The 24631-nt window shown below is 36.5% G+C and overlaps 1 protein-coding gene and 1 pseudogene across 10 annotated transcripts in view; both read left to right on the top strand.

Moving 5' to 3' along the window:
• DMD (dystrophin) overlaps window positions 1-24631 on the top strand; it is a 2254165-nt gene that overhangs the window by 2029163 nt on the left and 200371 nt on the right. For all 10 annotated transcript variants that reach the window (XM_036227209.1, XM_036227208.1, XM_036227211.1 and 7 more), the window contains one exon: window positions 5594-5672. In XM_036227209.1, coding sequence (XP_036083102.1) covers window positions 5594-5672 — 79 coding nt within the window. The remainder of the gene's footprint in view (window positions 1-5593; window positions 5673-24631) is intronic.
• On the top strand, window positions 23919-24037 carry LOC118608498 (annotated as a pseudogene).

Below are 24631 nucleotides of genomic sequence, written 5' to 3'. Positions count from 1 at the left end.
GAGGAAGGGAGGAAAGAATAAAGGAGTTTGAAGGGGTGAGGAGGAGGAAGAAAGGAAGTGGGAAGGGAGGGGAAGGAAGGGAGGAGAGGAGAGGAAAAGAAAGGACGGGAGGGACAGTCTTCCAAAACCTTGTGTTGGTAATCTTGAAGAAGAAATCTTTTATTCAAAATATAGTTGTTATGATAAAGATCCTTGAATAAACGGTGCATCAATTCATTCAACTAATATTAGTTGAGTACTTGCTATATGCAAGATACTGTGCTAGTCACTGGGAATATAATAAGAAAAGAAAGATGTGTCCCTGTCCTCACAGAGCATATAAAAAAGCCCTTTTATTCTCTGTCATGTTTTTACTGAAGAATTGCTGCAAACTAGATTATGAGTACTCATGGAGCTGATGGCAATTTTCTGCCCATCTGGGATAATTCTAAAGAATAGACCCTAGTGTTATGAATAGATAAGATTTATTCTAGTTCTAAGCTTTTGTGATCTATGATTTAATGGTAGAAACAGGATGTATGCTTCCAAAAAGATATTATACTTGTCTTGCTTTATAAAAGGAAACAGAGGTATTGCCTATTAATTTAGAGGAAATTGAGTTCTTCCTGTCTCTTTAAATAATTCGATTTAAATTCCTTTAGCTTTTCCTTCTCTGCTCACCTCATAGTGCTCAGTTCTACCCCCTTTTATTCTCACTTCCTTTTCCTTCCTTTAGTAACTAAGACACATTGCTCATCTCTAACTGGCTATACCTGACATTTCCAGTAGAAGGTTTCACATTAGGTCAAATTTATCATGTTCCACATGAATTCATATGCCATCCCTCCCTTTTCTAAGTTCCATATTTCCATCAGGAGTATCTTCAGTCTCCAAGTCCTCCACATTGGAAATCTAGAAGTTCTATTTGCTTCTTCAAAAATCGAGCTCCAACACCAAAATTGATTAGTGTTTTCAAACTACCTCCTAATCTATACTTTCTATCCCATTCTAGGTAACACAGTTTTAATTCTAATGCATATCACCCCAAGTCTAGTCAATTGCAAATCAAATTTCCTTTTTTTGCTAATTGCTCATAGAATAAAGTACTTTGTCTTTTGTTAATATCAAAGTATAGTTAACATACAATATTATATTAGTGTCAGTTGTACAACACAGTGATTAGATATTTATATATCCTTATAAAGTGATCATCCTGGTAAGTTTCATATCCACCGGACACGATACATAGTTATTACAATATTATTGACTATATGTCCTATGCTGTACATTATGCCCCTATGAATTATTTATTTTGTAACTGGAAGTTTGTACTTTTTATTCCCCTTTACCTTTCTTATTCATTTCCCCACCACCCTTGATACAATCATTTGTTTGTTTTTGTTTTTATTGTTCTTGCCTGGGGAGACATAACCAAAGAGAATATGTCTAAGACTAACATCAAAGAGTTTACTGGTTATGTTTTCTTCTAGGAGTTTTATGGTTTCTGCTCTTACATTTAAATCTGTAGTCTTAAATTTTGAGTTCATTTTTGTATATGGTGTAAGAAAGTCCGATTTCTTTCTTTCTTTCTTTCTTTCTTTCTTTCTTTCTTTCTTTCTTTCTTTCTTTCTTTCACTGCATGTAGCTGTCCAGTTTTCCTAAAATCATTTATTGAATAGACTGTCTTTTCCCGGTTGTATAGCCTTGCTTCCTTTGTCATAGATTAATTGACTATGTAAGCATGTATTTCTGGTCCAAGGACCTTTGACTTAAAAAGGATTTTATGAATTTGACCTCAAAGGCAAGAGAAGTAAAAGCAAAAATAAATGAATGGGACTACATCAAACTAAAAAGTTTCTGCTCAGCAAAAGAAACCATAAACAAGGTAAAGAGACAAACATCCAAATGGATGTTTGCAAGCAATGCCTCTGATAAGGGCCTAATATCCAAAATATGCAAAGAACTCATATGATTCAATAACAACAAAAAAACAAATGATCCAATCAAAAAATGGGCAGAGGACCTGAACAGGCACTTCTCCCTAGAGGACATACAAACGGCTAACAGATATATGAAAAGATGCTCAACATCACTAGCTATTAGGGAAATGCAAATCCAAACCACAGTGAGATACTATCTCACACCTGTTAGAATAGCTATAATCAACAGAACAAGTAATAACAAATGTTGGAGAGGATGCAGAGAAAAAGGAACCCTCATACACTGCTGGTGGGACTGCAAATTGGTTCAGCCACTATGAAAAACAATCTGGAAGCTCCTCAAAAAAACTAAGAATTGATCTATCATATGATCCAGCAATCCCTCTACTGGGTATTTACCCCAAAGACTTGAGAACCCATATCTGAAAAGATATTTGCACGCCGATGTTCATAGGAGCATTATTCACAGTGACCAGGACATGGAAGCAACTGAAGTGTCCTACGATAGATGATTGGCTAAAGAAGCTGTGGTACATGTATACAATGTAATATTCTTCAGCCATAAGAAGAGATGAAATACTGCCATTTGCAACAACATGGATGGACCTCGAGATAACCATGCTAAGTGAAATAAGTTGAAAATCACATGATATCACTTATATGTGGGATATAAACCTAAAAGCAACAAATGAACAGGACAAACAAACAGAGACTCATGGACATGGACAATGAACTAGTAGTTACCAGAGTGTAGAGGATGGAAGAGGAGTGGGGGAGTTAGACAAGGTAAAGGGATCAAATATAGGGGTGTAGGGAGAAGGTGAAGTGAGTAAAAGGGATCATATATGGTAGCTGAAGGAAATTGGACTTTGGGTGGTAAACACAATAGAATATATAGATGTCAAATCATAATGTACACCTGAAAATTATATAATTGGATTAACCAATGTTACCCCAATAAACTTAATAATAAAAAAAGAGAATTTATCACTGCAGTTTTAAAGCAAGGTTTATTGGTTAAGCACAATGTTGGTAAACTTATTGAGTTCAAGTGCTATTCTCTTTTTATTCTATATAATATAGAATTCAAAATATTTTGTCTGTCATATACATTTTTTGGTTTTCTATTCATTCATGTTTCTCCATTTTCTCAACCCAACAGCAGCATGCATCATCTGTACTTCACTCTTTAATAAGTGAAGTTTAGTTAGTTAATAACTACGTGTTATTTCTTTTGGGGATAGGTAGAAAGAATATATGCTCTGACTTTTCACTCAGATTGATTTATTTTGGATATATTAAATATTTTCACCATTATGCAGCAGCATAATAAAATACTGTGGCAGAGATTGGCAAAAAATAAAAATAAAAAAATAAAGACATTAGAAAGCTAACTTCTTATGAAATATTTATAAATTACTTTTTTTCAAACTTTAATCTCTAAAATAGCAAGTAAGAGAAAGAGCCACAGTCAATAAGTTTGAATCCTGGCTCTGCCAATTTACTTACTTAAGCTTAAGCAAGTTTTCTTTTGGTTTTGTTTTGTTTTTTAACTTCTCATGCCTGAGTTTCTACATTAGTGAAGTGGGGAGCTAATGTTATTTCCTACCACAGAGTTATTGTGAAGATTCAATTAATTAATTCATATTGTCATGAACAAAATACTTAATAAATTTAGCCATTTTTTTGTATTGTACGTGGTGCCTTGAACATTATAACCTGTTATTCTACATTTATTAATCACAATAGCAAAAATAACAGTAGCCGCTAACATTTATTGAGCAATTGTCATGTGACAGAAACTAGGCCAGACACCACACATGTATTATCTTATTTAATTCTCACAAAAACTTTATGAAGTAGGTCATATCGTTGTCCCATTTTATTGATAAGGAAAGTTAAGATTATTCACCCAGGGACATGCAGTATATACTAAGCATTCTTGTTTCTCTCTCTCTCTCTCTCTCTCTCTCTCTCTCTCTCTCTCTCTCTCTCTCACACACACACACACACACACACACACACACACACACACTCATATGTACTCATTGGTTTGGTCAACTAGTCATTAAGCAAATATTTGCTACCACTCACTAGGTGCAGGGTTCACTGAATCCTGCAGGAGAGAGAATGGGAGAGGAGAGATAAGCAAGGAATGGTCCCAGATATCATGGCATTCACAATCCATTGCAGGAGATACTCATCTCATATAACTAAAGTGAACGATATGGTAGAAATGCTCCAAGTATAAACCATGTGCTATGAGAATGCTGAAGAAGCAATTACTTCTAAACTGAAGGATTGAAAGGTAAGCATCACAGCATATAAAAAGCCTTAAACTGGGAGAGAACTAGGACAAAAGCATTTCAGAGAGAAAGAGCAGCACAAACAAGCCACACAAGTGTATATTGGATGAAATATTGTAGGACATGCAGATAGAGTTTGACTGAGAGTGCAGGGTCATAAGGCCGGGAAGGTAGCTTTGAAATGTTCCTCATGCTTTTGTGTGTACAACAATGAAGCAAACCGTGCATTTTTTGAAACTACACTTGGTTTTCCAAATATTTTGTCCAAGCAGAGTTAAGCAAAGCTAGGAAGTAAGTGAAAAAGGAGACTGTTCTGGGTCTATGCTAGGCACTTCACTGATATTAGAAGAAGGTCAGAGTTGGCTTTAGACCAGACTAAGCTGCTTTTCTGATAAGTTGAACATCTATTTTACCTCTTGGGAATTATCCACACCATGGGAGCAAATCTCCTCCAGTTCTATCAGCTCTGGGCAAGTGTTGAACAACCCCTAGTTTATCATGAGCTGTTCAGAACCAAATCAAGATCCAGTGTTATTGAGCTAGGGTGGGTAGGGCCACCACTAATATCTGGTAGGCAAAATGCCAGATGACAAAATATACCATTTCACCCATAAAACTTTTATTTTTTTCTCCACCCACAATAAAATGTATTTAATTATCAGGATATTACATCAATATATTAGAAAAAATCTAATAAGAAAAAAAGAATGGTAATTTTTACTCCATGCCACCTAAAGATATACTTCCCAGTAATTTCCTAGTTCACTAAAAACTGAAATCTGAAAATTTCTCTCAACTCACTCTCCACCCTATAATTACCTTAAATTTAAGCCTTGCCTCTACTTCTTTGATACTTAAGTACTAATCAACGATTGGTTACTTATTATCAATGATTAATTGTTAATCAATGATCCATTAATTACCACTCAATATTATTCTAAAAAAATTAGTTAAAAACAATAGACTAAGATAAAATATGTCATTTCAGAGGACCTTTAATCACCTAGTAAGTATAATAGTGAATGGCAACCTGCCTAACCTTTTCATGAAAGATTTAGAAATTGCGTTTTTGACGGTACTAATTGGAGCAGTGGTTCATTTGTAGTTGCCATTGAGTAGATGTTAAAAAAAAATCATATCATCTTAACATTGTTAAGGCAGCAAATCTTTTTTGTTTGGCCTTGATTTGGTAAAAATGAGTCTTGGAAGCCATCTACAATAAGCAGATATTAAAACCAGGGTTATAAATGATCGTTTTAGTGTTCCAGCATTAGAGGCCCAAAAGATCTTACCAAAAAGGATACATTGTTTTAATTGTCCCTTGCTATACATGATGAGAGGACATCATTTCTCTCCTCTTCCTCCCAGGTGGCCGTTGAGGACCGCATCAGGCAGCTGCACGAAGCTCACAGGGACTTTGGCCCGACATCCCAGCACTTTCTTTCCAGTAAGTTGTCAGCTTTCATTGCTGAACCTCTTCATTGCATCTTGGTGGCTAAGAAATAAGAGTTGAATTACAATCATCTCTGCCAAATGTACTGGAGGCATAAATCATTCTGGAAGATAAATTGGTGGGTGAATTCTGAAGGTTAGAAAGAAGAGAATCAATTAGATTATTTCATTCAGTCTTAACGTAATGCATAATTGTTTTCTGCAATGTATTCTCAAGTGCTAACTTGGATAATATTTTTGAGTCTAGTTTAGCTTATAGTAGTTCACTTCATACAGTTGATAATTATGCTATCATATAATTATGGTATAATGATTCAATATATATTACTGTGAATCTATAATTTTATCTCTATATAATTCATTAAATACTACCTGCCCCCAACTTGAAATCACACCCTGTTATGTTTCCTTTTCCTAACTACTCTTATCATTCTTTTATCCTTGACCTCTAATTATTCTTTTCATTTTCCAGTTTTGCTATTTTATTAATTATGTTATTATAATTAATTATATTGTTTATATATTTTTATATAAATATTATATATTTAATAATTAATACTAAAAAGAGTCTCCTTAGTTAACTGAAAGTTTAATATTTTAACACCCTATTAATATAACAATCCTTGTTAAGTTTTCAAACTCTTGTTTTATTCCAACTAATATTTATTTATACCACTCTTTCTTTCATTACAAAAGTATATATGTTGAGTTTTTTTGATACTTAAAAATCCATACTTCTACTACTTTCAATTAACATATGATAACATTTTGGTGTATTTCCTTCTGGTCATACACAAGTATATATGAGGGTTTAACCATCATTTTAAGGCAATAACTTTGTGTCTGGAAATGCTACAAATATAAACTAATTTAATCTGTATAGCAATCTATCAGATAGATACCATTATTATACCTATTTTAAAGATGAGGAAATTGAAGCACATAGTCACATGGCTACCAAATGACAGAGCCAGAATTCAAACTCAAGAAGTTGGCTTCAGAATCTGTGTTTTTAAACACCAGACCAGACTGTCTCTTACTTATTTATATATGTTATAGAAAAGAAGTAATTCTATATGATCTCCCTTCATTCCTCTGACTTCCTTTATTGCCTTTTTCTAGTCCTTTCTTTTCCATTTTCCATAAATTAATAAAAAGATCCATACTCACAAACATTTTAAAGTGTTTGACTAGATGCTTTCAAGTGTCTCTCCAGTTGGCTATTATCTTTTAGAATAAAAATTCTGAGATGATGGTTGTTCTGTCTTTCTGTTATACTTTAATAATGTATTAAGTAAGAAGCTGTCTTATTTTATGACTGAGTCTAACTTTATCATTTGCATGAAGTTGTTATTTGAACAGTATCACACATGCTTTGGTGGTGCTAAGATAAAAGAGGAAGGTTAAAACAGTATATGTAGTTGAGTGGGATTATATATTTAGGAATGGCTCCAGAACAATTATAAAGCCTACAGATTTCATCTTGTATATTTTTCCAAATCTCTGATCTGTTTAAGTCACCTTAGTGGCAGCCATTCTATTTGATTTAATTGAGATTAAATGCAATAACATACTTGTAAGTGACTCATAAACCATAAATAAAATATTACTATTACAAATATTAATTACTCCTCAGACACCATATATATTCATTCATCCTTCATTCTCTCTGCATGCCTCGCCTGAATTTCCATGTCTTCCCCATTAAAACCTATTCTCAGAAAATGATATGTTATATTCATTTAACCCAGGTGACAGGTAAAGTTTAATGTGTACTTCTCCTTGGTTATTTGCATTTTAATACAGTGAAAAGCAATAAACTTGAGGAATGACTCTCTGATGGTAGAATGTTAGCTATAGTCGTTGAGCTGTAAGGAAAGAACTTTGAGGGGCCACGTGGAGCAATCTCACACCTTTCAAACCATATCACACAGGTGCCTGCTTTCAGAAATGTCAGGCCTGAAGAAACAGATACTCATAAACACACTGATCTAAGTGCCTAATAGGAGCCAGCCCTACAAGTCACCAATTTCTTGGATACTCATGTGGAATATCAATATATGCTTAGACACTTTGCTTGCAGACATTAAAAATGCCAATTTGTTTTCAGGGGTAGTTGTGAAATAGGACAAGTTCAAACTGAAGACTAAATAAAGGTTGTTTCTTTATGTTCTCTTTTTTTTTAATTACAAAGGTAATATATGTCCCTGAAAGAAATTTTGGAAAGCAGAGGAGTTCAAACAAGCAGAAAAAAAAAATCATCCTTAATTTCACCATTCATAGATAACCAATATAAAAAATGTGGTTTATATATTTATTTTATCTCAGGTTCTGTGTGTGTGTGTGTGTGTGTCTGTGTCTGTGAATTTAGATTCTCTTTTTTTCTTTTAAACCAAACAGGGATATAGACATATAGCAGTTTTATGACCAGCTTTTTTCCTTTAGAACTATAATAAAATATTTTCATGCATTTAAATATTTCTCTACAGAACAATTTTTAAATGGCCGGGTACCATTCCCTTCTGTGGCTATACTAGATTTACCAAAATAAGTCTGCATCACTCAATATTAAGTTTATTTCAGATTATTTCCAAAATTGTGACTAACATTTTTGTGCACCTTTATAAACACTGCACATTCTTCCTATAATATAAAGGCCTAAAAACAGAACTGCTGTATTAAGGGATATTTACATTGGTAAAGCTTTTGATATGAATTGTCAAATGATCTCTACAAAGTTGCACAAGAAATTGGGTGCACCATTAAAACCATATTTGAGGCAGAGCATCTCTGAAGTCACTTATCTGCTGTTAAATTGTGTTCTGTAAAAGAAAAACAGCTTCCCCTCAAAAACAAATAAAAATATTTTTGAAAAAATACCACTAAGGTCATATTAAGTGAGTTTGAAATGGTAGATGTCTAGTAATTTGCTTCCAGGTTACTAAAAATAATAATAAAATGATTTTAGAGATTTAGAATTTACAAAGAAAAGAAAACTAAGGATGAGCCACTAACTACACCACCCCAAACATGCACACTGTCTCAGTCGATCTCTTCATCCTATTCTCTATTCTCTCTTTCTCTCTCCCCCTCCCTTCCTCCCTCCCTCCTCTCTCTCTCTGCTCCCTTCTTCTATCTCACCCTCCCTCCCTCTTTCCCTCCCTCTCTCCTTTCCTCTCTCCCTCTCTAATCGCCCCCCCATACACACACTCTCCCCTTTGAAAATTACATTACCAGCTGTCTTTGTTTTTTATCAGTAGAGAGAGGCAGCCCTTTAGGAAAGAGAAGTATTCAGTGTTTCTTCTTGATGGCTCAATCTCTCTTTGTTAAAGAAGTTGCTTCTTTTATCTTAGATCTGAGAGAAAATGAGAATAAAAAAACATTGTAAAATATAACCTTTATTTGTTGATAGATACCAGCTTGCCTTCAATTCTAGCTTTAATATTCTACCACTTCTAATTGACTTCTGCAACTTAAACCAAGAGAAAGGATAAATTCTAATAGTACAATTTTTAATTATAATTTTAAAATATTATCATATGTTATATATATTAGAATGTGTGTGTGTATATCTATTTGGAAGATACCATGTCAGTCTCTTCATATGTCAATGACCAAGAAAGTACTATAGTATTCATTGGCACACTGGTCTGAAAATCATCCATCTTTTGTTATTTTCAAGATTTTAAGATCTTTTTTCTCTGGCCATTTTCTCAATTCTATGGGCTTCTGTTCTAAATTTTACTTTTTCACCAAGAAGGTATCTATAGATTTAGGTAAAGGTGGAAATCTTTCCATAACAGTAAAAGGAACTTATAGTTGTCTTAATACTTAACAACTTGTAGAATTCCCTAAAGGAGCATTTCCAAGCCAAGTTCCTGAGAACATTAATATTCTGTATGATGTTAATAACTCAGCCTTGAAAAAAAATAGTTCTGGGGTCAATGAGATTTGGAAAACACTAGATTATATGGATAAACAAGTTTCTTTCCTGTTGGAACTCGTGAAGCCTTTAATACACATTGAGACTCTGAAGGAGGCCAGAGTCAGTAGCTCTTCTCCATTCTTTATGTGACTATGGAATCCTTTCTCAGGGAAACCAATTTCTCACTAAATATGCCATGAAACATAGTATGACAATCTTTGCCTTAAAGTGATATTAATGATTTAATGGCAAGAACTTCCTGCTGAAAGTAATGAAAACATGATCCAATTAAAAAGAAAACGAATGTTTTTAAGACAAATGGGTCAACTCTCTTTTTCCTGAGGAGTCTTGTCCCACTCCCGACCCCTTACACTATGGAATTTCCTAACTGGAGAGAAACTTAGAATCTGTATGAGTTGTTTTCAAACTACTCATCAGTGAATCTTGAAACCAGTTTAGTGACTTGCAACCAACTATTTTTTAATAGAAAGGATAGAACAGAGTAGAAATTATCAAAGTAGAGTGCACGAGGAAGGTTAAGTGTTGTTTTGATACTTTGGTTTCAGTTAGTGTGTGTGTGTGTGTGTGTGTGTGTGTGTGTGTGTGTGTGTGTGTACTGTATCACAATGCAAAATGTTTTTCTTCTGTGGGTTGCAGTCAAAGTTTGAGAGACACTAAACTACTCCAGCCTTGCCCTTATTTTACAAATGACAAGATAGGTATAGAAAAGTCAGATAGAATAACCAGGGTCACAGAGATGGTTATAATAGATCTGGGACTGAAACCCAGTTTCTGAATTTCCAAGCCACACCTCACACTGCCTTACCCTTTAAGAACAAATACCCAAGCCAATGACTACCTAGTCCACCTGATATTGCCATAGATTTTTTTTTCTAATATTCTTATTGACCTGGGCCATACAAAGTTGATTTACAGAGTCTGAATTTTTCTCTCAAGGCCTCTGGGCCAAGTGTCATCTTACCAATGGTATATGGAATATTGGTTAAGAGTACAGGATCCAGAATTAGACTGACTGGTTTCAAATACTGGCTCAGATACTTAATCTCTTTATCTTTCATCTGAAAAAAAATGGGAATGATAGTAATATATGTCATGAATTTTAAGGCAAACTTTTCCACCCCATGTTTTAACAACTCTGTAATCAGAACATACCTTTGGTCAATGAGGTTTTTAATAAAATGGAATAGGGTAATATTATTTCAGAGTGTTATAGTGAAGATCAAATAGTTAATAGATGTAAAACCCTTAGAACAGTATTTAGCACATAGTAAGTGCTATACAAGTGTTTACTGTTAGCATTAACATTACTGTCAATATTACTGTAAACTTGATAGCATACCTTAGTATCTTAGTCAAACTGGACATGAAAGTATCATCCATTCTCTTATGTTTAATTCTCAGTTTAAGTAGTTTCTCTCTTTTCTGAAAATATTTTTCATGGATCCAATCAGAGAGTCCAGTGTTCTGCATATTATAAGAGTTCGATAGTTATTTGTGTAACTAATGAATAGATGAATAATCAGTGGACAAATCCTAATCTCTATAAGGTCAGGATAATTTTAGTCTTGTTGACAGTTATATTCTCCAGTATCTAACATGTTTTCAGGTACTTGGTAGATGTTCAATAAAATCATTTACAGAATAAATTTTCTTATACCCTAAAGAAAAAGGTAAATTTTCTGCTGACATTGATAATACACAGTAGCATGAAATTTAGCATAGTGATTATCACATAGTAGAGACTCAATAAATAATGTGACCTTGTATGTTTCCTCTCAGCAAAGACTAATAGCATTCATAACTTTACATGGTCCTTTTCATAAAATTCTACTGTGCCATGTAATATATTAAGGAAACAGGCTGACTTCAAAATGACAACACGATCACAACTGTATTAGAAAGTAAAATAGAAACAGTAGAAAGCTACACATAAAGAAAAGACTGGAGATAGAATACATAAAAATGCAAGCAGCTATTGTGTTTTGCTTTATACTTTTGCAGATTTTTTTATAATAAGCATGTATTATTTTTATAATGGAAAAAACAATAAAAGTAAAAAATTTTTATGCTCTAGCTTTTAACCCAGTGGCCTCTTACAGTATTAAACTCTGTTGATGACTGCGGAACTCTGTAAGATGAATTTCCTTTTTATTATTTCTTCTGAATTTAAAAGCTGTGAGTTTCATTGAGTGATCTTGTTCTCAGATTATGAAATGCTATAAAAAGAAAGAACTGATCAGTTACTTCCTGCAGGCTTTATAATCTTAACCATCTTAATTAGACCCCTGGTTAACTCTGTCTTGTTAAAGCAACCCAAGTGTTTAGTTTCCCTTTGCTACATAAGGCTAAAAAGTTTGTTACTGTATTGAAAGTTGCCAAACCTTCACCCTCATCTCCCCCCACTCACACACTTTGTAAAAAAATGTTAGGGAAAAACTTTAAGCCCATCTAATAATTGCAGACATTTCGCTTAACAATGCTCTAATCTACACTACCATTATCCTCAGGGGATGGATGAATTTGAAATACGAGTGGGCCAATCATTTAAAGCTTCAGATTGGCTTAAAGAAGCCATCACGATAAAAGTCAGGAAGAAACTTGCAAGTACAAGTGAAATGATTTTCAGCCTAAAGGTCTCTATCAGATAAAATCTCAAGGCAAAATAATTTGGGCCAATTTCTTCAGTCGCGTGCTATCCCAAGTGTTTGGGAATTTTGGACAAATGCCATCTAATCTATCAGTGATGCTTATAATGCCTCCATAAATTCATAGATAGCCTTTCAGATGCCCACAAAAAGCAGTCACAGTGATAATAATTACATTCTTTTCTCAAAACCTGTTTCTATGGCCCTTTCTCTTTGAGCTCAAATTTTTATCCTCCAATAAGCTTTAGATTTATTTGCTTCAGGGAATCCTTAGTAACAAAATTTTGCATTGTCGGACTTACATATCCATTTATTTGAGCATATGAGGAAGCTTATGAAAGTTCTGTTTCTGCTGTGGATATTGGTGTGCTGGAGCTAGCTTCTACTGACTCAAGAGAACCACCTGTTAAGTATACAGAAATTGTAAGCCAGTTGTTAAATCAACCTTTGGTGGTTTACAATCACCCATAAGGGAAATATTTACCCCCCAAAAATTGGCAAATACTGCAAATCAAGGCTTTTTTTTTTGCATAGCGTGTTTACCAAAACACTGCCCAATTTATTTATGTTAGATCACTCAAGTCCCCAAGGCAATGATTGGTATCCAAATCTCTGCCTTTGGCAGGATGACCACTGGTCCTGGTTTGTCTGGGATGTTCTTGGTTTTAGCACTGAAAGTCATGGCCCAGGAAACCTCCTCGGTCCAACATACGAGGATGGTTGGTCACCCTAGCCTTAGGTAAAGTTCTGTGGATATAGAGCCCTAGATGGGGATTCTTATACAAGTAATTTATCAGGAGAACAGCTCTCAAGTGAAGAAGAGTAAGGGAAGCAGGATAAAGTGAGGAAATCCCAATCAGCCATCAGGGAGCATCCATCGCACCACAAAGTTGGCCCTGTTTTTGAGGCAAGGAAGCTCGGCGTTTGCCCCCCAATGTCAGTCAGTCATTGGCTGTGGATTTCCGGGGAGTAATGGACAGCAAGGTAGTTCCCATTTCACTGAGGAAGGTTCTCTGGAGGTGGGAGCAATGGACCCATACCAGCCAACACTCACAGCAGCTAGAGATGGGTGCCACAATGGGTAAAGGGGATCTGAGTGGGACACCAATACCGTGAAGCTCTCCCAGACTCCATGAAGCTACTATAATACTCCATGCATAATCTGGCTTTAGAACTAAATGGTGACATTTAGCTTGATTGCTAACACCACTCCATCACATACCTCCATGGAAATTAGTCTGGTGGCATGGCAGAGATGAGGCAAATGCCTGTTTTGTATTTAAACTTCCTCATCCTGACAGTTTCCTCTGGGCCCCATGAGGACCTAGAGCAGGGAGACCAGCACCACAGTTCTGCATCAGTTTCATGACACATGAGCACTATTTCAGTGGAATGCTAGCTGCAAAAGGTATATTTTTACACTTCCCAGAAAATGAAGGCATTTGTGAGCTTGGCCTAGGGTAGTATTTTGTCATCTGTCCCAAAATATAAGGCTTTGCACAACAGAAATGATGAAATCACATCCTTTTGGGCAAAAATCATTACTTTCATTTTTCCATTTTCAGAGCACAATCAGTTTGGGATTACTAAATTCTTTTTAGCAAGAACTTTGAAGTGAGGACAAAAGGCAGTTTTGTAGACTTACATAAACTGTTCCTGGTCTAAAAACCATTCTCTTGGATTTTTAAATATGCTTTCAGATATCGGTAATGAAAATCGTCTTGAATTCAGTCTACTGTGGGTACTGCTATGTTATGAGCTATGTCTCCCTGTATCTATAAGGAAATAGACTTAGGTGATGCATGGAAACAAAAGGAAGAATGAGGAACAGTCACCATGAAGTATACATTTACTTTTCTCTGTATATGCCTTTGCTGCTACAGACTTCAGACTATCACAGTATAATAGCTACTCTCTCCTCTCTACTTCCTCTTTACTTATAGTTTCTACTGCTTTGTGACTTGTGTTTCTTTTTTAGCTCTCTGACTTTTTCACTTCCCCACCTCTCTACCATCTATATTTCTATGTATTACAATAAAACTCTCCAAGAAAGAGAATCTGTCTGATTGGTTCAGCTATTTACTATCTACTTAAGATTAAGGCCACCTCATAGGCCACAAGCTAAACTATCTTTTTAGACCTGGGCACAATTGACTTTTTGGGCCAGACAATTATTTGTCGTAGGGACTGTCCTGTGCATTATAGGATGTTTAGCAACATCCCTGGCTTCTACCTACTACATGTGATTAGCACCCCATCCCTCAGTCCTGACAAACAAAAATGTCTCCAGACATTGTCATATGTCCTCTGGAGGGCAAAATTGTCCCTACTTGAGAACCACTCCTATATACCAACCCCTGAACAATGTTAGCCATAGTAATTGGGTCACGTGGATCACTAAGAATCACTTATGTCTGAGGAATCACTTGAGACTACTTTGCCGGACTCCCAGGTCCCCTTCAATGAAGAGGATTGTCCTCAACAGACAACCTTCAATTGTCTTTCCTTTCAGGAATTGCCTCAGCTGCCTCTCCCAAGATCACCCCCCTTTCAATGGCAGGTCCTAACCGACATGGGAATATAAAGAACTGGCCATTTGGGCTTACTTGGGAGAACTCTAGCATTCTAGCTCAAAAGCTTCCATGAGGTTGACTAAGACCGTCATTGGGTGTGCATCCCGGCTTGCCTGCTCCCTGTTGCCATTCCCACTTTCTTCCTTTCCCTTCCACATGTGTTGGTCCCCAGGGCACAGCTTACTAAATATCCTATTCTCTAAATGTTGTCTCAGAGCCTGCTTCTAGGAGAACCCAATCTGTGAGGGGTCAATACAACTGAGACATTTAGAAGCATCTGAGAAAAAGGCATTGTAACAGGTTCATTACAATCACTGGGTAGTTTGATTTATTCCTGCTTTCATAATGAGGTTGATGATTTTATCCAGTGAATGTAGTGATTGACCATTATTTAAGGTGCCTGACATCATGATCTCCAGCAATGGTTAAGGACTTTTGGGATAATGTTAAATTACGTCAGTCTCTCGCCTTATACCTTAAGTTTATATGTCCCGATGACAGGCAACACTTAGAATGAAGGATAGTCAGTACGATAGATCATAAAAGGAAATGGGTTGGAGTATAAGCACCATAAGGGTAAAGGGCATACTTTGCTCTTTTTTTTATTTTTAATTTCATGCATCTAACACCTTGCAGATAGATGCAGAATATGCCTTGATTGAATGAATAAGTGGGTACTCTAAAGGTTATCCCCACTCTACTACAACAGGAAAGAAGCCAGTCTGTGCCTAGTCTGCATCCCTGGAAAAGTCACTTTATTTTCAGCTATCTAAGAATCAATGAATTCTGTCACTCAACAAATGTCTATTTAATAACCAATATAGGTCAAACTGAGATCTGGGGAAACAGTGGTAAATAAAGAAAATTCCTCCACCATGGAGTTTAAATTTTAATGGGAGAAGGCAGTCAGGTCATGGTAAGTTTGACAAAGAAGAACAAAGCAGGCTAGAGGTGACAGGTGAGAGGAACCCTTAGATGCGGTGGTCAGAGTGGTGACATTTAAGTAGAGAAGTGAGGATGCAAGCCACACAGATAAGAGCAAGGAGCAAAGGATTCCGGGTGGAGAAAAAAGTAAATGCAAAGGCCATGAGATGGAAACATGGCTCAGAGGATTTGAGGAACAACAAGGAGGCTAGTGTGGCTGAAGCCAAGGAAGCAAGGCAATTAATGATGGGAGATCAATGAGTAACCAAGAGTGAGAACAGGTAGGGTCTTGTTGACTATGGTTAAAAGCCTTTGGAATTTGTTCTTAGTAAGAAGGAAACGCTTAGGAGGGTTCTGAGCTATGAAGTGACATATGACTTACTGTGCCTGTTAGAATTCATTCATTCATTCATTCATATATTGATTAACAAACACTAAGCACTTGGAATAATAAGATGGGAAAGACAAAATCCTGCCCTTGAGACACTCAAATTCTAACCAAAAGATATAGTCCTATAAAAAAAATGCATGACCATCTACAGTTGTGTTGTCGGAGTAGAGTAGAAGAAGGAATTAATTATGCAGTGAAGGAAAGGAGATGTTCTATATAGAATAGCACCGATGCACGTTGTGCCTGAGGCTACATGCAAATCCAAAGTAGAGAATACTTCATTGGATGGGAATCTAGCAAAGACTGCCTCTGATTGCTTGGCCTTTGGTTTCACTAAGCAAGAGTCACAAGATGTATTTGGTGATGAGAATCAGGTCCTCCCTTCTACTTAATCATTTGTATATGATGAATATCTCCCTTTCCAATTTTATATGTTCAGAAAAGGGATTTCTTGTGTATAATGAATATAAATATAGGTTTTAGAGAGTGCTAATGTTTTAATGAGCTAGAAATAGGCAGAAAAGAAAGAATAATTGAAAGATTAGTCAACATGGGGGCAGTTTGACTTGGAAAGAGAAAAATCTGAGCAGGAAATGTCTGGGATAAAAAATCGAAAGAGGAATGGAATGGAAGGAGCTCATTTATGATGTGAGTTAAGGACAGAAGGGATTTATTCTCAAAAGGTAACAAGTGAGAGCTCATGTTGTGGAACTTGACGTAGGTCAGCTATCAAAGGAAAGAGACTGATTCAAAAGATTTGGCCCAGGAGGCCTGGAGCGGATACATCTATTAGAGGTATCAGGGGAAGAGGGAAATTTTGAACCAAATCTTCAGTTGTTTCTGGAGCCCAACACAAAAGCTCACTAGAAACCTTGCTATCTTATGGCAAAAAAAAAGGACAACAAGGCTTATGTCTTAAACAGGACAGGTCAGATAATTCCTCTAACATAAACCAGCCACACTAATTTAAACAGAAAAAAAAAGATAGTACATTTGGTAATGTGAAATTTAATTTAAAAATCAAAACTAAATATAGAAATTAAAATTAAAATGTCTTGTTTTATTTCTTTGTAAAAATCCTTAGCTATTTATTTTGAATTCCTAAGCAATATAATATAAAATGATAAAACAAAATTGACTTTCATACCTGACAGCAGCAGCAAAATGCCAAAGGAAGATCTGTCTCCTTTCATGTTTTACTACTCTGAGAACTGTGTAAAATTTTTTAAGAGTCAGAAAATGGCTGGAAGAGGAAGAAAAGAGATTATTTACTGGTGTTGCTTTCTAGGCCCGTGCTTTGCTGTTTAATAGTCAGTTTAACTCTAGAACCACAGGTTCTCTTTCATTTGCCTGGTTAACCCGGGATTCCTCACAGCAGCAGTAAGTCGATAATGAAATAAATATCTTGATAATTCACTGCATTAATGATAGTAATAGTAATAGGGGTAGGAATAGGAATGCAAAAAAATATTGAACACTTTTTGCTCTTAATACCAAGGAAGCATTTTATGTGGATTAATCCGTTTAATCCTCAATGACCCTGTCAAATAGTGTTTATTATTGTCTCCATTTCACAGAAGAGAATACTGAGACTGGAGAAGTTTAATAACATATTCAAGTTCATACTTGTAATCATTATGGATTATCAGCTTCAGAGAAGGTGTTCCAGGGACTACTGAGCAGTAGCAGACAAGTCTCAACTGCATAGGCTAAAGAGAATATTAATCTTTGGGTGATATTAGAAAAAATGGCTAATAACAAATGGGGAGACTTAGCTTTGGAATTTTTCTGTTCTTTAATCTCTTTGATGATCTTTCTTCTCTCTACCTTTGTCTCTCTCTCTATCTCTGTCTCTATCCCTATGTCTCTCCCTCCCTCCCTCTATATGAGAATAAAAAGCTTCTATTCTCATGCGTATGGGTGTATGGGTCAACTATAGTTAGATGATCTAGATAAAGTTTGACTAAGAAGTTGTGCTTCAGGCTGCAGGTTGGCTGGGTTTGGCTCCAGGTTGTGAGTTCAGTTCGGATTGTCTGTAAATGTTTTGAGGCCCAGGATGAAGGATTAGAAGCTACCTGGGGCATATGCTTATGGCAAATCACTAGAGCACAAGAGGACACACCTCTGTTCATATTGTGTCTTCTAAAGCCCCATTGGCCAAAGCAAGTCACATGGTCAAGCCCAAGATCAAAGGCTGGGAAGCATACTCTGCCCACCATCAGGCTATGGCTAAAGAATAGATGTTTAATTCTTTTACAGTGGTGTGAAGAATTGTGACCAAAATTTCATTTCTCCCAAACCCTTAGTCTTTTCATTGCTATCATATCTTTAGCTCTTTCTCACTTTTATCTTGCTTTCTAAATGGATGTACATCCCATCTACAGTCATTTGGTTTTTAATATCTCGCTTGCTCCCTACCGTCTCAGGTTTCAAATTGTACTTTCCTTGAAATTTCCCCGGTGCCTAATACAATACCATTCACACAGAGAACATTCAGCAAATGGTGTTGACTGCCTGCCGTTTTTTCAGAGCACATCTGGAGAGATACTAAAGGCACCTGGCAATATTGCACTGACTTGTTAGTAACCTGACTTAACCCAAATGGCCTAAAGACTATAGCCACCTTTGCCCAGAGGAGAGTTCTGTGGTAATAGAGTCAGCCAATTCTGTTTGAAATTCTTCAGAAATTCTATGAGCATAATTCAGTCACAGCTCTATTTATATAGACACCTTTCCTCCCACATCTGGCCTTATGAAGCTTGATTTCTTTCTTAATCGCAATGAAGTTCTTGAAATTTTATATAAGTCAGTATGAAGGAACATTTCTTTCATGAGTAATGCCACCAAATATTGTCTATTAGACTTTGTGGGACTGTGCAGCCAGCAGCACGGGATATTAGATATAGCATTTATCTCTGCAGCTAAGTTACCTTACTAAGTAATTTAGTATAAACTCTTGACTTCCAAGATCAAACATAAGCCTGATACTCTAAACGACTTGACAATTGCCTAATGAATCCCATGGTGTAGTACATATGGTCCCTGATCTACAATGGTTTGACTTATGCTTTTTCAACTTTATGACGGTTCAAAAGTGATATATATTCTATAGAAACATACTTCAAATTTTGAATTATGATCTTTTCCTGGGCTAGTGATATGTGGTATGATACCCTCTAGTGATGCCGGGCAGCCACAATGAGCCACAGCTCCCAGTTGGCCACACAATCAGGAGGATAAATAACTGATAGTCTACAATGTGCTATGTTGCCAGCATTTGGGGGATATTGTGTTTTCACATCCCATCATGTCTACAAAATGCCCATCTGTGTCTCCTGCTTCTGGTGAGAAGAGGAAGGCAATTATTCTTGAGATAAAACTCAAGATAATTGGCTAACTGTAGGCTGATGTAAGTGTGCTGAGCACATTCGAGGTCAACTAGGCTAAGCGATGATGTTCAGTAAGTTAGGTGTATTGATGCATTTTCGATTTAAGATATTTTCAACTTACGATAGGTTTATCAGGACATAACCCCATCGTAAGTCGAGGAGCATCTGTATTCTTTTCACCATATGCAATGGCCTCAGAGCTTAGTGTTATCTGTCTGACAGCTCATATAATATTTACAGGTCGTTATTCGTGAGGAATTTTAGTTAGTCATAAAGATTTTCACAGCTATGGCAGACAGAGGTCTCATTCATCACTCCTGTGACCTTCCCCTCTGGAATGTAGCCCATCTGTCTCTGCTGTTGAAATCTTTATGGAAAATCTGCCCATCTTTGAAAGTTCAGTAACAGATCTTAAAGTTTTCATTGAATCTTTACTTTTGATATATGATATAGACATATAAAAGATTATTCTTATTTTAATTTAATGTTTTGAAAAGCATTCAATTTAAATTGGCCTTTCAGTTAAATGACAGAAAACTTAACCTTGCTATAGGAACTATATGCATCACATCAAAAGAAAATAGAAATCTTGCAGAAAGCCATCACAATGGGGAAACATGATATACACATACATATACATTTAGCATTGATAACTATATGAAAACTGGAACACTGTATTATAATCTTAATTATGACCTTAGGAAGTAAAAAAAAAAAGTAGAAATGAGTGTTTTATATAATTTAATATTATGAAGAAAACCTTAAGCAAATAAATAAAGGAATGGGCTGGTTTGCAGAACAGGAGAGAGAACTGACAAACCCTCAGATGTCCCCCTCTCTACTTACATTTTCTCCTTTAGTGCACAACTACTTTCCTTCTGTCTCCCACCCTCCTTCAAATTTCTGTGATCTGGTTTAGCCTTCACCAATCTTGTGAAATTGCCCTGTTGAAAGTTCCACTGACCTTGTGACCAAATACATCTTTCTCTTCTATAAGCCTCCTTTCCTTAAAGAGTCTAGTTATTTTCATAGCTTCAGCTATCATCTAGTATTCATGGTCTTGTCCTTTCACTTGAGTTTCAGTAGAAAGACTCATCTTCCAGATATTTTAACCTAAATATATAATTCATCTGAAATTTGCTTCCCATCTTATTTTCTTTTTTCTGCCAGTGGAACTCCTGATTGCCTAATAATTAAGCCTTAGAAGTTTAGAGTCATCTGTGATTCTCACTTTCATTGGACACCAAATTCACTTATGAACTGTCTCTTGAACTCCACTCCCCTAACTCTAGTCTATCGGGTATAGTACGACAAGGTCTTCTCTTTTCATCACCATAATCCTCTCATTATAAAACTGTCTGTGGCCTTCTGTTTTCCATTGCATCAAATATAAACTAGTCTGTTCATCATTTATACTGACGAATAGTGGACAGATGATCTACCTAAGAATGAAGGATCTGTTTTGCAGATGCTATTGGTCTAAGCAGACAGAGATATATAAAGAAGTACTGTAAGCTCAGGCTGTTAAATCATGTTCAAGGGTATTTCTCTCTGCCACACTTTACACTATACATAGCATATTAATAATAATTAGGATTGGATTCAAGGGTTGAAGACAAATGCTGCCCAGTTGAGGCAGAGAGTTCAATTCTAAGATTATCGTCACTTAGATACCATCCTACAGATATGTGGTTACAAACATTATTTGTATTGTAACATTTTGCAAAGCAATTTCACATCTACTTCTCATTTTATCCTGACATTTTGGGACGGGAGATACCATTATTCCTATTTTGCATGTAAGAAAAACAAGGCTCTTATACCAACCATACTTAAATTTTTAAAAATAGAATAGTATCTGCCACATAATAGATGCTCTATAAGTACCAGTTGAATAAGTGAATTAAAAAAGAAAAAGGAAGCTCAGGGAAAAAAAACAAGACTTGCTTAACATCATGAAGTGAAGATGGAGTCAACACGCAAATCCCGTTGTTCTCAATGTGTGTTCTGAACACTTTTTACTTGTTCCAGATACTTCTCAAGATGTCAGGTTGGGCTTTGAGATAGAAAGCCAACGTACTGAGTGTCTTTCTGAACTCAGAAAGTTTACAGTCTACCATGGGAAAAAAGAGTGTGAGAGTCATGTTCCCAAATAATCCACTATATCAGGCAGTATATCTAATGTACCTTGAGATTTATACCAACTAAATGCCATTGACTTGCAGAAAATGGATTTTTCTCTTTCCAACCTGAATCAATAAAGAAAGACTCCTGTTGGCAGGAGTGTAATTTGTGTAAAACACCTTTAAAATGTTCATAGTCTTTAACCAGATGAATATACTTCTAGGAATTTTGCTTAGGAAATTAACAAAAATGTGTGCAAATATTTACCTGCAAAGATGTTCATTGCAGCCTTACTTATTACAGTGAAAACCTGGAAACAACTGATTTCTTCAATAAATTATGGTATATCCATTAATGGAATACTGTTCAGCCATTTAAAATGTGGGCCAAGAATGATGTGAGCAGCCACACATGGTTTGAGTGGGTGGTAATCAGAAGCAGGTTTGGCTGCATGTAACAGAAAACTCAGATAACAGTGGTTTATACAAGGTAGACATTTATAAGTTTATCACATAGAAATCTAGAAATAAGATGGAATAGTGACAACACATTCATCAGGAACCAAGACTCCTCATATTTTTTTTTCTCAGCCATTCTTTGTGTATGACTTCTGTCGCATAGGTTGTCAAGGCCGTGCCCACATCCTCTGTGGCATTCACCACACCTAGGCACACCAAACTCAGACTTCTAACTACACATGCCTGTGATTCTGCCTTTAAAGCCTTCTCTGGCCATCAGAGCCTGTTCACCAGCACAAGGCATAGGCTACGAATGCCGGGGAGTTAAGGACCCCCACCCCCAGACTCCAGGAGTAGCCTCAAGCAGTAGTTCCTCACCCCTGGTGAGTGGATAGTTCTGAAGTGTATTCTACACTGAAGCCCCCAGATGCACTGAGCCCCAAGTGCCCAAAGCAGTAATGCATCTTTCATCAACTTTTTTTTCTTCCCTGTCTTACTTCAGGCTCCTTTACCAATGCTTCCTTGAATTAGCATTTAAACTACTCGCACTCACATTCTTGTCTCCATGTCTGCTTCTGAGGTATTGCAACCAAGATTGTTTCCATTCTTCTGGTTTCTATAACTCTGGCCATCATCATATACATGTTCCAGGTGGGAAGAAGGATGGGAAAAGGGCAAAAGCTTCCTCGCAATCAAGTTGGCCACTTTTAATGCACTTTGCCTCTCCATATGCACTTTCCACACTTCATTGCTTGCTCTGGGCCTTGAGAGGTTTATCTGTGTGGGCTGCATGAATGGGATCCCCAGCCCTCTAGCTCTGAGTTGGGCTTAGCCAAAGGAGAGCCATGATAGGAGGTGGGTAGGAAGATAGAGAATAGGTTGGAATATTTATTCCCTAGCCTCTCTCCCAGCCTGCTTCCCTTGAGCAAAGATCTTGTCACACGACCCTCTTCTCCAGTACATATGTATTCTTGCTCATTTGTGGGACAATGGAGAGGGCGGACTCACTTGCTCTCTCCTTTTTCTCTTCCCCCTCTCTGTCCCTCTGCCTCTCCCACTCTGTTCTGGTAATGGCTCTCACTCCTTAACCGACAGACCTAGGCATGGTTATTCTATTAATATTATCCCTTGTGATTTTCCTAGACCCTACACAAACCTTCGTGACCAACCCTTTTACTAAATTCTATTAAACTTACACAATTTGAATGTGACATCAGTTTCCTTCCTGGACTCTGACTGGTACACGCCCATTATAACATATGTTCATTTAAAACCTGAACTCATTATATAATAACATCCTTGATGGCACGGAACCTCTTTCTCTACCACACCCTACCCTACTCCACCTCTGCTTGCAAATACCTAGCACGGGAACATACACATTACTTATGTTCAGTATATACCAGTTGACTGATTTTAATGCTGGAATATTAGATGTTCTCATTGGAAAATGTCCTCAAAGATGGAAAATAAGTGTAAAGTAGCAAGAGCTGGGTCTGTTTTATTTACTTCATTAGCACCAGCACTTTGCATAGTACCTAGTACATAGTAGGTGCTCAGTAAAAATGTATTGCATAATGAGTGAAGGACTGTTAGGAATTATTTTTGTTTCTTTCAAAATTGGGGCTCTGTTTTTGTCTTTCAGATGAAAATAGGTCTCATCTTAGCTCTTTGAAAACTAGTTTCTCTGACCTGATCAGATGATTTAATTTCAACATCTAGAACAGGACCGATGATGGAGATTACAATCCATAGGGAAGCAGATTTTGACGTGAATAAAAGGAGGCTGGAGTCTTTGGCCATGCCACCCTGAACGTGCCTGATCTCGTCTGATCTCAGAAGTTAAGCGGGGTCAGGCCTGGTTAGTACTTGGATGAGAGACCACCTAGGAAGACCAAGTATTGTAGGTATAAATAGATGATAGATAGATAGATAGATAGATAGATAGATAGATAGATAGATAGATAGATAGATAAAAGGAGGCTGTTGCTAATCATCATTAAAGCTACAGAAAATTCAAAAGAACCCCTCCAGGATCTGGTAACAACGAAGTTCTTCAAGCAGCTTCTGGAAAATCATTTGGTGGGTTTGGTGGAAATCATGTAGAGGGTAAATTTAGATATCTGATATAGACAACTTGGACTAGATGACATTACAATTCCTTTTAAGATGTTTTTATTAACTCAGTTGTTTGGCAAATATTTATAGACTAGCTGTTTCATACCACACATGATAAAATAGAATAAAGCACAAAGACCAGACAGACCTGGTTGTAATCCTGGATGCACTCTTAATAGCTACACGACCAGGCTTAGTTTACTGACCATTTCTGAGCCTCACTGTCTTCATGGATGATAATGGAATCACATGACCTCATAGGATGTTTAGGGGGATTACATTAAGGAGTATACAATGCAGGGCAGCTAGTAGACATGCAACATATTTGTTTTCTCCATTTCCTGAATCATCTGACTTCGGTTTGCATAATAAATCAAAATTAGGAT

Source organism: Rousettus aegyptiacus, unplaced genomic scaffold (genome assembly GCF_014176215.1).
Source record: "Rousettus aegyptiacus isolate mRouAeg1 unplaced genomic scaffold, mRouAeg1.p scaffold_m13_p_9, whole genome shotgun sequence".
In the NCBI taxonomy this organism is placed as follows: Eukaryota; Metazoa; Chordata; class Mammalia; order Chiroptera; family Pteropodidae; genus Rousettus; species Rousettus aegyptiacus.
This window is presented reverse-complemented; position numbering and strand designations above follow the sequence as displayed.